At 47.7% G+C, this 13276-nt stretch overlaps 1 protein-coding gene across 7 annotated transcripts in view; it reads right to left on the bottom strand.

The window, feature by feature from the left end:
- Nucleotides 1–13276, bottom strand: part of HIPK2 (homeodomain interacting protein kinase 2) — a 217419-nt gene that overhangs the window by 59677 nt on the left and 144466 nt on the right. For all 7 annotated transcript variants that reach the window (XM_035254603.3, XM_035254604.3, XM_054237646.2 and 4 more), the window contains 4 exons: nt 9589–9712; nt 9155–9274; nt 6956–7042; nt 4654–4838 (listed from right to left, as the gene is read on the bottom strand). In XM_035254603.3, coding sequence (XP_035110494.2) covers nt 4654–4838; nt 6956–7042; nt 9155–9274; nt 9589–9712 — 516 coding nt within the window. The remainder of the gene's footprint in view (nt 1–4653; nt 4839–6955; nt 7043–9154; nt 9275–9588; nt 9713–13276) is intronic.

Here is a 13276-nt window from a genome sequence, read left to right as displayed (position 1 = left end):
ATTAGAAAAAAATGTAATAGCCAGGCACAGTGGCTCACACCTGTAATTCCAGCACATTGGGAGGCTGAGGCAGGTGGATCACAAGGTCAGGAGTTCAAGACCAGCCTGGCCAAGATGGTGAAACCTCATCTTTACTAAAAATACAAAAAATTGGGCAGTGGTGGGCACCTATAATTCCAGCTACTCAGGAGCCTGAGGCAGAAGAATTGCTTGAAACCACGAGGCAGAGGTTGTAGTGAGCCAAGATTGCACCACTGCACTCAAGCCTGGGCAACAGAGTGAGACTCCATCTCAGAAAAAAAAAAGTAATAATTGAATATAAGTAAAAGTTTTCTACTGTTTTGGGATTACAAACGTGTACTACTTCAGCATACTGTGGGGATGCTATCTTTGGGGCTCAGCAGGTGTCTGTGGGCTATCCCCAAACATCCTTTCTGTGCAAAATGCATTCCAAGTTTCAAACAACTGATTGAGACATGACTTAGAGAGTCCTACTTCTTTCTCAGATTCTGACCACTTAAACTGGCCACGTCATGCACACAACATAAACATTTACTGACCAATGATGCTGGAGAGAAAAGAAAACATATTCTACAGTATCCAATAGCAAAAATACTCCTAATAATGCTGCTCTGTCTCCCAGGCTGGAGTGCAGTGGTGCAATCTTGGCTCACTGCAACCTCCGCCTCCCGGGTTCAAGTGATTCTCCTGCCTCAGCCTCCTGAGTAGCTGGGATTACAGACATGTGCCACCACACCTGGCTAATTTTTGTATTTTCAGTAGAGACGGGGTTTCACCATATTGGTCAGGCTGGTCTCAAACTTCTGACCTCGTGATCCACCCATCTCGGCCTCCCAAAGTGCTGGGATTACAGGCACGAGTCAGCACACCTTGCCCAGAATTTTCTAACTGAAATGTTTCAAGTTTTGGGTTTTAGGAAGAGGCAAGTACTTTCACTTCGGGTTTCTAAGAAGATTGGTTAAAAAAAAAAATTGCACTGGAATCTTGGTATGGAGAAAGGAGTGGTGTCTCTTTCATCTAGTAATCCAGTAACTGTGGCTCAGCTCCCAGGGCAGGGGCACTACAGCCACATGGGCCTGGAGATTTATCCTTGCCCTGGAGTTCTTCAAGGTCTTCCCAGCAAGTTCTAGAGAACTTTAGGGATGAGACCTACTCTCAGGCAAGCCTAGGTGTGTTTAGAGACCCATCTTTCCTTCTTAGGCTCATGTCTAAGTTCTAACTTGTCAGTGCCCCCTTAGGTCCAGATAAAGTTCTGAATTGACTGCTGATGCTCATGGTGTTCATGTGACCAAGCCATGAAAGATCCTACTGATGCTTCCTTACAGAACCCAGAGGTGGATGGACTCTGAGGTCATTAAAGCCCCAGGCTTTATGAGGGTGACTGTCTGACTGTTTTGGCGCAGACAGCTAACAGGACCTCTGTACAGGGTGCCCCCACTCTCAGTCTCCCAACTATAGCTGTTTCTCAGTCATCCTATTTTACGCCTGATATCAAGAGACTGATCCAGTAAATTGCCAAGTTTGCCCTTCTTCTTGTGGTACAGACAGAAGGCTCCGTGGCTGACCCCTGTGGCACTCAGAAACAGGACAAATCCAGGCCAGTGACTCACACCTGTAATCCCTGCACTTGGAGAGGCTGAGGTGGGCAGATCATTTAAAGTCAGGATTTTGACCAGCCTCGCCAACATGGTGAAACCCTGTCTCTATTAAAAATACAAAAGTTAGCCGGGCCTGGTGGCAGTCTCCTGTAATCCCAGCTACTTGGGAGGCTGAGGCAAGAGAATTGCTTGAACCTGGGAGGTGGAGGCTGCAGTGATACAGTGAGCAGAGATTGTGTCGCTGCACTCCGGCCTGTACAACAGAGCGACTCCATTAAAAAAAAAAAAAGGAAAAGAAACAGGACAAATCCAACAAGAGTAGGAGAGGGATAGATCCAGATTCCTTCTTTATACTGAAGTTAAGTTGGTTCAAACATGGTTTTACATTGAAGAGGCACTGTCTGATTGTTGCAATGCCATTTGACTTGCTTCTCTGAGAGTAAGGCACAGAACTGAAACCGAGGCAGCACTATCCGTGGTGGTGCCATCCACTCACTTCCTGCGGGCCACGAAGGGGCGGGTGCAGCCTTGAGACCCAGCCCCCTCTGACTCCGGAGACAGCAGGGGCTGCCGTGATCCGCACACTTCTCACAGGATTACATAGAATCTGTTGCTCTCTTGAGCACAATCCCTGTCCCTGCAGATGTTGGATGTGATTATTTATTCTTTCACATCACAAGTACCTCAGGGTTGAGAGCCTGAGGCGAGACCCTCCATTGACTTCTCACCCACCAATGACTTCCTTTATTTTTTTTTTTTTGACATGGAGTTTCCCTCTTGTTGTCCAGGTTGGCCTGCAGAAGCACAATCCTGGCTCACTGCAACTTCCGCCTCCTGGATTCAAGCGATTCTCCTGCCTCAGCCTCCCAAGAAGTTGGGATTACAGGCACGCCACCATGCCTAGCTGATTTTTGTATTTTTAGTAGAAATGTGGTTTCACCATATTGGCCGGGCTGGTCTCAAGCTCCTGACCTCAGGTGATCCAGCTGGGTTGGCCTCCCAAAGTGCTGGGATTACAGGCGTGAGGCACCGCACCTGGCCATGACTTCCTTTTCTTTCCCCTTTATTCACTGAGGCCTTTGACCACTGGATCTTCCTCTCCAAGCCATTCCCGGCCTAGCAAGGAAGGCTTTGGAAGTCAAAGATTCCTTATCAAACACCTGGGCTTTCTGCTCACTTCTCATGTTGAGTGACCCTTGTCCTCAAACCAGTGCAGCCACTAATTCCCTGGACCATCAAACCTGAAATTGCTCCACCTCCAGAAGCTACAAGTTCAAGCATCCTATTTTCCAGTCACCTTCTCCATCCATCTGGCTCATTCCACTATGACTATGGTAGCCCTTCTCTGCATTGACCAGAACACGGTGTTCACTTGGACCCCCTCCCATCTTTACTTCCTTTCCCTTTGGGCTAAGCCTCCAATAGCCATCATTCTGGATTCCAGTTATTCTCTGGCCAGCCTCATCAGCTTCCTTGTCAATCTGTCTCCTTTTCTTAACAGCCTGGCAAAAATTCCACCTGGACAAACCCAGTGATCTGTCTTCTCTATGCCTTCACCTGGGGAGATCAGTGACACTATAAACGATTCATGTCCAACCTCAGGGCTCAGTAATTCTACTGTATTTCTCTGGTCAGTTTGCTCTGCCACCTTTTGCTCCAGCTTCCTAAATTTTCTACCCTTCCTAAACCTCCTTCCATCTTGTTCTCAACAGGTAGCCTCATTGCCTACTTCTGAGAAGACAGAAGCTGTCTGATGGGACTCCATCCATTTTTCTCCACTAGACCAGCACATATGCTGCCATCCACACGCCCCTCCTCCATCCATCTTTCTAGTGACAATGGCCCATCCCTGTGCTCTGAACCCCGTCTTAAAAACAATCCCCTTGACCCCTTCCCAGTCACCCCTCTATTTCTTCCCCTGCACAGCCTTACTTCATGAAAGGCTGCTCCTTCTTCACCTCTCACTGGGTCTTTCAACCTGCTCTACTGGTTTTTGCTGTTACCACTCCGCTGAATGGCTGTCACTGAGTTACTGATAACTTTCAAGTTGGTAAACCCAATGGACGTCTTTGTTCAGACTCATCTGACTTGTGTGGCAGCAGACAGATCATTGCTCAACACAGATCTAACCAGCTATTCCCTTGGTTAAGCATCATTTAATGACTTTCCATTGCTCTTTGGATTAAAATTAAAAACCTTAAGATGTAGGGCCTGCCCTGGCTGACTCGGTGCCTCCCTGCCTCACCTGCTGCCTTCTGGGATGGGTGCATGGTTGCCCATGGGGGAAGAGTCCTGTCCACACAGGAAACGCCCTGCCTGCTCAGGCCCATCCTCTTCCTCATCCTTCACGGGCCACTTCTTGAGTCTTCCTGGTCTTGAGGCCCCTCGTGAGGCTCCCCTGTGGTATGCTCTCATTGCACCCCCTACTTGTCCTGGTAACAGTCTGGTGATTTGGGCCTCACTTGTTTCTTACCATTGTCTCTCCTACAGACTGCAAGCTCCAGTGGGTGGGGCCCGTCTGCTCTGTTGCCCACTGCACCCTTGCTCACAAGCTCCAGTGGGCAGGGCTGTCTCCTCTGCTCATCACTGTAACCCTGTACACAGCATGCTGAAGAAATGAATGAACAGATCCAAACCCAAACTAGACCGGGTCCACTCTGGGATGGTTCTGGGAGCAACCTTTGGCCCTGAGACTGGTTTTGCTCTACAGAGACTGCCGTCTTGGGGACCTCTCTTCCTGCACAGATACCCAGAGTCAGGTTCATCCGGCTCTGTGCTCTCCTCTTCTCGCCTTTTCACTGTGAAGCCAACTGTAGGTCAGGGGTCCCGCCCAACCACTGCCCACTTTCATAAATGTTTTAGAGAATGCAGCCTCACTCATCTGTTTATGTACTGTACCTATGGCGGCTTTCAGCTACAGTGACAGAGCTGAGTGTTGTGCCCAGGACCTTATGGCCGCAAAATCTAAACTATTTAGTGTCTGGACCTTTAAAGCTTGCCGACCCCAGTACGAAGCATCAAGCAGGACACCTACTGTGTACTATGGGGAAAATCAAGCAAGTGTGTCATGGTGACAAAGGGATGGTTCAGGGTTTCGATTGGAGTGATTCTCTTGTCCGCGTCAATGGTCAGCATCTTCTTCAACAGGTCAATGAACTCCCGCCGGTCAGCCTTCTCCACCAACATGTCGCTCCCTTCCAAATCAGTCGTCATGTTCACCTGGATGCAAGTAAGGACAGGTTACCAAGGACGAGCCCAGCGTGCCTCCCCTCTCCTGGCTCCTGCAACTTCCTCCTGATCACTCAAGCCCCCTTTCTCAGTTCCCAGGAACTCCGCCCCTATGGGAGGCACCAGACACATGTTGTCATTGCCCACAGAATGTGGCTTTTCTCTCTGCAGGAAAGGTGGAGAGGGGCCATGCCCCAGGAAGGGGAGAGGGCCGCTGCTGGGACCTACAAATATATCTGAATGACAGAACGCAAACTATTCCTGCTTTAATCAGTTAGGTTGAAATGCAGCTTTCATCGCCCTCATTAAAAATAATCCCGAGATGAAAAGCATTCTGGAGGCTGCTTGCATAACAATGGGAATGTTAACACTACTGAACTGCATCCCTAAAAAAGGCTAAGATGATACATTGCATGCTATGTGTGTGTTTGCCACAATTTTTGAAAAAGAATTGCAGCCAAGAGTAGAAATAAGATGCAAAAAAGTGTATGTATGTGTTTAACCTTTAGAGGGAAGATTAAGGGCCTGAGTGTGCCCATCCTGCACCTACAGAGTATCATCCTTCGCACGGCTTCCCCAGTTAGGGCCAGAATTATTTTAGTCCTGTGTTCAACAGAGTCACCTCTGGCCAAGACAGGCAGGATATCTGAACACAGACTTTTTCTTCCAGGAGCGAGTCTATATGAGGAGAGCCTTTAAAAGGCTTGTTTTGTGGTGACTTCTGTATTTTCCAGGACATGGTCTGGAAACCAATTTCAGTTTTCTCAGACAATCTAAGCTACTAATCACCTGACAAGTACACTTTACTGAGAATCATGATTTTTGGTGATACTCATCTACAGTAAGAAGGGTGCTAAGTGTTTACTGCTGTATAACTTTGTTTCTCATTGCTTTAAAGACAAAACTCACTTTGGGTTGCCCTGGTTTCAGACTAGTTTTCACACTAAAAATAGCTGAAGTTCTAGAATTTTCTCTGCGGCACAAAGGCGAGAGCCTGTGGTCCCTGCCAGTGAGCTAAGACTGTGTAGCAGATTGACTTGTGTCCCCCTAAAAGATATATTAAAGTCCCAGTCCCCAGTAAGTGTGGATGTGGCCTTATCTGCAAATAGGGTGTTTAGAGATGTACTCAAATTGAGTTAAGATGAGGTCATACTCGATTAGGGTGCATCCAGGGACAAGGCAAGGGAGATGTGGGCTCAGAGGCACAGAGGAGACACGTGATAAAAGCCATGTGAAGGAGGAAGCAGAGATTAGGGGTATGCAGCTACAAGTCAAAGAACGCTGAGGACTGCCGGAAGCTGGGAGGCAGACATGGATGCTCTTTCCCTATGGCCTTCAGAGTGAACATGGGCCTGCTGAAGCCCGACTTCCAATTTCTGGCCTCCAGAACTGTGGAGGAGGGAAAGTCTGCTCTCCTAAGCCATCCAGTTCAGAGTACCTTCTAGCGGCTGCCCCAGGAAACATCTACATGGAATCATGGGCATTAAACTCACAGGTACTAATGGGTGAGAAATTCTTTTTATGATAACATCAGGAAGATTGGCCAGTACTACATTACGAGTGGGAACCAATAAACTAAAACTTTTTATTTATTTATTTATTTATTTATTTTTTTGAGACGGAGTTTTGCTTTTGTTGCCCAGGCTGGAGTGCAGTGGCATGATCTTGGCTCACTGCCTCTTGGGTTCAAGTAATTCTCCTGCCTCAGTCTCCCAAATAGCTGGGATTACAGGTGCTTGCCATCATGCCCAGCTACCTTTTGCATTTTTAGTCAAGATGGGGTTTTGCCATGTTTGCCAGGCTGGTCTCGAACTTCTGACCTCAGGTGATCTACCTGCCTTGGCTTCCCATAGTGCTGGGATTACAGGCATAAGCCACTGCACCTGGCCAACGGGAACAATTTTTAAGGAGCTGGTATAAAGTTTTTAAAATGTTTCACAAACCAAATGGTATTTTTACTAAGGCCGGTTGTAATTGTTTAAGGTCAAAGTCAACCACTGCAGTTGAATAATGTGGATTTCAACCCATTATCTGATATTACTACTACAGAAGTCTTGGTGCCCTTGGTTTTAAAGGGCTTCCATTGCATACTCACCCATGAAGCTTACCTGGGCCATATCATCTAAACAGTTGAAAATGTACTTTCTTGCTTCCTTTGACTTAATCCCTGTCTCTGCTTCATGGTCATCTGGTGTCTGTCAAGAGAGGCAAAAGCCTGTTGGTAATGTGACTTATCTCCTTGTCACTGGGACTCAAGCCTTGGAGTTCCTGTGTCTCACAGAGGGCCTCTTTCCCACCTTTCAGAAGCAATTCTGATTCTTCAAGGACCTGCCCACCTGCAATTCCTTTCTCTCTTCATCCACACCAGCCCATCCCTCCTTCCCGTGCACGTGTGTCAGGGGCCAGCTGCAAGTCAGGTATGGAGCATTCTTGCTCCATAGCACAAGCTGATCAAGGTGTGTTGCATCCTTGATCAGCCTACAGCCTTCCCTGAGTTTAAGGAATAAGGCAAGATTCCACTGTGGAAAAGCAGGGGCCTTTTCCAGCATTTTCCAATTTTATCTAATAAACCCTTATGCACATAGCTCTTGCTACGTGCCAGCCATTGTTCTAAAGCGTGTGCATTCATTTAACAGCTTTGACAACCACATTAGGTAGCACAATTACTATCCCCATTTTCCAGATGGGGAAACAGGAATAGAAAGCTCAAGGCACTTGTCATGGTCACATGGCCAATAGGTGGCAGCTGGCCCCAGAGTCTGTGTCTGGGCTGCCCCTCCACTGGTGGCTGAGGCACCGACATACATTCCCCAATGGCTGGGGAAACTGCTGTTTCCAATTACTGTGGGTTTTTGGACTCAGCCATGAGATAATCCAGAGGTAATTAATCCTCAAAATCTCACTCAAGAACAGCACACCTGGAGAAGCTTAAGTCCTGGGAACAGCTGGACATGCAGGACTGAGGCTTTTCAGTAAAACAGCAGTGAACTCCAGTTTCACCCTCCTTCACCGGAGGACTCTCTTTACTGGACCTGACCTTGACACTCACCCTCACAGTTGCCAAATGCCAGGCCTCCCATCAATAGCCTAAGAGTGCTTGCTCACTCCCAAATCTCTTTTCTGAGTCTTTGGTGACTGCTGGACACACATTATCTTTAAACCATATTAGAATTTTTCCATTAAAAAAAAAACGATCCAGAAAAACAAAAAACACCCACCCACCTGCTGCTGCTGCAAAAAAGAAATACCTAAAATGAAACATACTTAAGACTTTGTTAGTTTCTTTTTTTTTTAACCAGGAAAATATTTAATTTCAATTGCTAGGCACAGATCAAAGTGAAAGCAAAATATATTTCTGTTAAAGCAAAGCTCCTGCCCCTGGTTTGAAGGTGTATGGTGACCTGTGTGACCCAAATGCCTCCCTGGGCCTTAGGACATTCCCATGGGCTCAGTGGGCAACCTCCTTTGCCTGGAACGCCTCTCCCCAGCCTGCACCACCCTGGCTGCCACCCCACACTTCTCTACTGGGCAAACCCGCTTCACTGTTCCTTTTCTTTTTTTGAGACACAGTCTTACTCTGTCGCCCAGGCTGGAGTGCAGTGGCATGATCTCAGCTCACTGCACCCTCCGCCTCCCAGGTGCAAGTGATTCTTGTGCTTCAGCCTTCTGAGTAGCTGGGATTACAGCCACATGCCACCATGCCCAGCTAATTTTTGTACTTTCAGTAGAGACAGAGTTTCACTATGTTGGTCAGGCTGGTATTGAATTCATGACCTTAAGTGATCTGCCTGCCTCAGCCTCCCAAAGTGCTGGGATTACAGGCGTGAGCCAGGACGCCCCCTCTTCATTCTTTAGGGCCCAGTTCAAACGCTCCTCCTTGCCCCTCTGCTGCAGGCAGAATGAAATGCTCCTTTCCCTTGGCACCCACACCCGTTCTCGACCCGGAACAGGGCCCTTATTATAGTGGGCAAGAGCTTGTGGCACACAGTCCCGTCTCCCTCTGGACTGTGAGCTCTCAAGGGCAGAGTGGGGTTCGTTTTTCTCCCTAGCACAAATCAGACAGTCACCAAGGCTTATTGGATTAAATCCTGGCAGTTCAACAATCATAACATGGGGACTCTCACAGGCAGCAACAGGCCGAGGGAAGGAGGGGCTTTTGAGCATTCAGATTCAGCCACACTGTGTATTAACAATAGACCCCCACACCCTCATTTGCTGACTGAATCAAAAGCTCCCCCTAATGGGACTACGGCCCTCTTTTCTGAGCACTGGGCCACTGTGAGGAGTGGAGGGGACGCTCTTCCTACCTTCAGTCTCCACAAAGGATATGGTGAGTCCGTGTCACGGTTGAAAAACCTAGTTGTCTTTGTCCCTGCACTTAATAAATATTCAGCAGGCAAACCCTGTGTTTGTGAAATATACCGAATCTGCAAGAAAAGATAAGAATGAGGTCAGGGCTTTTCCTGTCACCATACATATGGTATACTAATGGCTCTGCTGGCTTTGAGAAAAATGAAAATGACAATTTTTGTAGGGAAAGAAAGAAGTTAACAAAAAGAAGAAAAAGGGGAAAGAGAAAGGAATAAAGAAAAAATAGCAAGGTTAAGGGAAGCAAGGTTTGGGAGACAACGTGGCATTCCAGAATCCTGCCCATCTGTCATGTAATGAATGAAATGCGAATCCAGGCTGTTTTCCAGATGAAGAATGAGGTCTCGTAAATATCAGTGTCATCCGGACCCACCTGATCATACTCTGAAGCTCCTGGATATAGCGGCCAACCCAGGAACAGTTCTGCAATGACACAGCCCAGGGACCACATGTCAATTGCCTCACAAAATGGTAAACCAAGGATGATCTCAGGGGCCCTGAAAAGGAAGAACAGAAGAAACTGTCAGCAGGTTGGAAATGCAGGCAGCTGTTTCTATATGAACACTATCTTTCAAACCTGGGGTGCCATTACCGACCCCTCCTCAGAAGAGCCTGTGGCTCTTAGGAGAGGCACTGTGCTACAACAATCCTTCCATTCTTTGGCTTGGTCCCCTCCATGAGGGGTTTCACCTTGTTGATCAGGGTGGTTTTGAACTCCTGACCTCAGGTAATCCACCCACCTTGGCCTCTCAAAGTGCTGGGATTACAGGTGTGAGCCACCCCACCTGGCCTGCCAATTATCCTTTCTTAAAAATTTACAACGCTGGGCGCGGTGGCTCAAGCCTGTAATCCCAGCACTTTGGGAGGCCGAGGCGGGTGGATCACAAGGTCAAGAGATCGAGACCATCCTGGTCAACATGGTGAAACCCTGTCTCTACTAAAAAAGTAGAAAAAATTAGCTGGGCATGGTGGCGCGTGCCTGTAATCCCAGCTACTCAGGAGGCTGAGGCAGGAGAATTGCCTGAACCTTGGAGGCGGAGGTTGTGGTGAGCCGAGATCATGCCATTGCACTCCAGCCTGGGTAACAAGAGCGAAACTCCATCTAAAAAAATAAATAAATAAATAAACAAAAATTTACAACACACTTTCTTAAGGAAACATTGCTATTTTTTTTGTTAGGTTCTAAAAAGCTAATCTCCTTAAAAATTATCTTAAGTTACAATTATAGAACTGCATGCATCAGTAGAGTCTGGTATCAACTAGGATTCCAGCGTAAACTCCGTGAAGAACCTGTTCCTGAATGTAGGAGTTCTGCCCCTTCAAGGAAATCACCTAAACTCCAACAGAACATTTCCCAGGGAGTTGGTAATCAACATGAAAGAGACCATCCAGGTACATCTTCCTTTCTAAGAATTTGTCACGATTAGGTAGGGGTATGTTTTGGACAAAACCAGGCTCAAAGTCTGAGTTATGGACACAGCTTATCTTTTTTAAAATAATATGTCTCAAGGCCAGGCACGCTAGCTCATGCCTGTAATCCCAGCCCTTTGGGAGGCCGAGGCAGGTGGATTGCTTGAACCCAGGAGTTCAAGACCAGCCTGGGCAACATGGCGAAACCCCGTCTCTACCAAAAACAAACACAAACCCCCCAAATTAGCAGGAGGTGTTGGTGCATGCCTGTAGTCCCAGGTACCTGGGAGGCTGAGGTGGGAGGATTGCTTGGACCCAGGAGGCGGAGGCTGCAATGAGCTGAGATTGCATCTCTGTACTCTAGCCTGTGAGACAGAGATAGACTCTGTCGCAAAAAAAAAAAATAATAATAATAATGTGGCTCAAGGCATTCTGCTGATAATGAAATGCATTAGGCTGACTATTGTCTTCTCTATAAATTTTCCACTTGACTAAGCGATGCTAGAAGAGGCTACTTTCCCACCCTTTCTGCAGCCTAGAGTGGGCGTGAAGGGAGCTGGGGAGACTTTTCTCTTGGTTACCTTTCACCCACCTAGCACGAAAGTGGGGAGGAAGGCAGTGATCAGAAAAACCCCCACTGGTCTTGGATCTTCTAGCTGAATTTTTCTCTACTGAAAAAGCACCTCCTCTTTCCCCTTTGAATTTGTTCTCATTGCTAATCTTTTTTCTTTATATAATAGTATTGAAAAGAACAAAACAAACAAAACCCAAAAATGTCTTATTACCAAGTTTTGATTTTTCACATGTAAAATGGAGTTTGGCCAGGCATGGTGGCTCATGCCTGTAATCCCGGCACTTGGGGAGGTTGAGGTGGGAGGACTGCTTGAGCCCAGGAGTTTCAGACCAGCCTGGGCAACACAGTGAGAACCTGTTTCTGAAAGAAAGAAAAGGAAAGAAAGAAAGAAAGAGAGAGAGAGAGAGAGAAGGAAGGAAGGAAGGAAGGAAGGAAGGAAGGAAGGAAGGAAGGAAGGAAGGAGAAAGAAAGAAAGAAAGAAAGAAAGAAAGAAAGAAAGAAAGAAAGAAAGAGAAAGAAAGAAAGAAAGAAAGAAAGAAAGAAAGAAAGAAAGAAAGAAAGAAAAGAAAGAAAGAGGAAAAAAAAAAGCTGGCACAGTGGCTCACGCCTGTAATCCCAGCACTTTGGGAGGCCAAGATGTGAGGGTCACTTGAGGTCAGGAGCTGGAGACCAGCCTAGCCAAAATGGTGAAACCCCATCTCTACTAAAAATACAAAAATTAGCTGCGTGTGGTGGCACATGCCTATAATCCCAGCTACTCAGGAGGCTGAGGCATGAGAATCGCTTGAACCAGGAGGCAGAGGGTGCAGTGAGCTGGGATGGTGCCACTGCATTCCAGCCTGGGTGAAAGAGCAAGACTCCGTCACAAAAAGGAAAAAAAAAAAAAACAATTAGCCAGGCATGGAGGTGTGAACCTGTGGTCCCAGCTACCTGGGAGGCTGAAGTGGGAGGACTGCTTGAGCCCAGGAGTTTGAGGCTGCCATGAGCCATGATTTGCACCATTGCACTCCACAGAAAGAGCAAGACTCTGTCTCAAAAACAAGAAAAAAAAAAGGAGTTTATTGCTTTCCTCAGAACTGGAGACTGGGCACTGACTACCGGGTGCTTCTAGAGTGCCAGCCCCGGTTTCTGGTCTGGGCAGCAAGAAGGAGTGACCGCTGGGGGGAGGAGCGAGTTGCCTTGGTGCTATTTAATGAGCCTTCCGTTGTCCCCATCCCTCGCTGCTGGGCGTCTTCAGCTGCCAGTGTCCTGCTTGGCACTGCACCCCCTCTCTGGCCTTTGTCTCCTTTGGTCCTCACACTGGACCATGCATGGAGGGTCAGGGGCCACTTTACCCACTGGCACTGATGAGCTGGGGATGCCTGTGATGTATCGCTGCTGCACCCTCCTCTTCCATGTAACCACGAGCCTGCCACCTGCCTAGGCCACCTGCGTCAGAGCTACCCACACACCAGGGTCCCCAGGTTCACTCCTCGTTGTGTGTAACTGACAAGATTCCTGCCAGATTGCCACTAGCAGTGCCTTTAGAGATAGTTTGTTTATTTTAAAAATCATGTCCCTTAGAAAAGAAGGGAATATCTTTTTTTTTTTCTTGCTCTGTTGCCCAGGCTGGAGCACAGTGGCATGATCTTGGCTCACTATAACCTCCACCTCCTGGGTTCAAGCGATTCTCATGCCTCAGCCTCCCAAGTAGCTAGGATTACAGGTGCCCACCAGCATGCCTGGCTAATTTTTGTATTTTCAGTAGAGATGGGGTTTCACCATGTTGGCCAGGGTGGTCTCGAACTCCTGACCTCAAGTGATCTGCCCGCCTCAGCCTCCCACAGTGCTGGGATTACAGGTGGGAATCACCACACCGGCCCAAAAGGAAGGGAATATCTGAAAAGAACATTACCAACAAAAGTATTAGCGTGTCAGAACTGCTTTTCTTTTTGCCCTCCTGGTTCTAGAGTTAGGGGTGGCCTCCTGCCTCCTCTCACGTGGATCCAGGCCTCTTGATGGGAGGAGAGTTCTGGCCTGGACTTGCTGGCTTAAGGATCACATGCATTCTCACCTCTGTCCTCACATTCCTGTCACC

Source organism: Callithrix jacchus, chromosome 11 (genome assembly GCF_049354715.1).
Source record: "Callithrix jacchus isolate 240 chromosome 11, calJac240_pri, whole genome shotgun sequence".
NCBI lineage: Eukaryota > Metazoa > Chordata > Mammalia > Primates > Cebidae > Callithrix > Callithrix jacchus.
The sequence above is the reverse complement of the archived record's forward strand: the minus strand, read 5'-3'. Positions and strand labels throughout refer to the sequence as shown.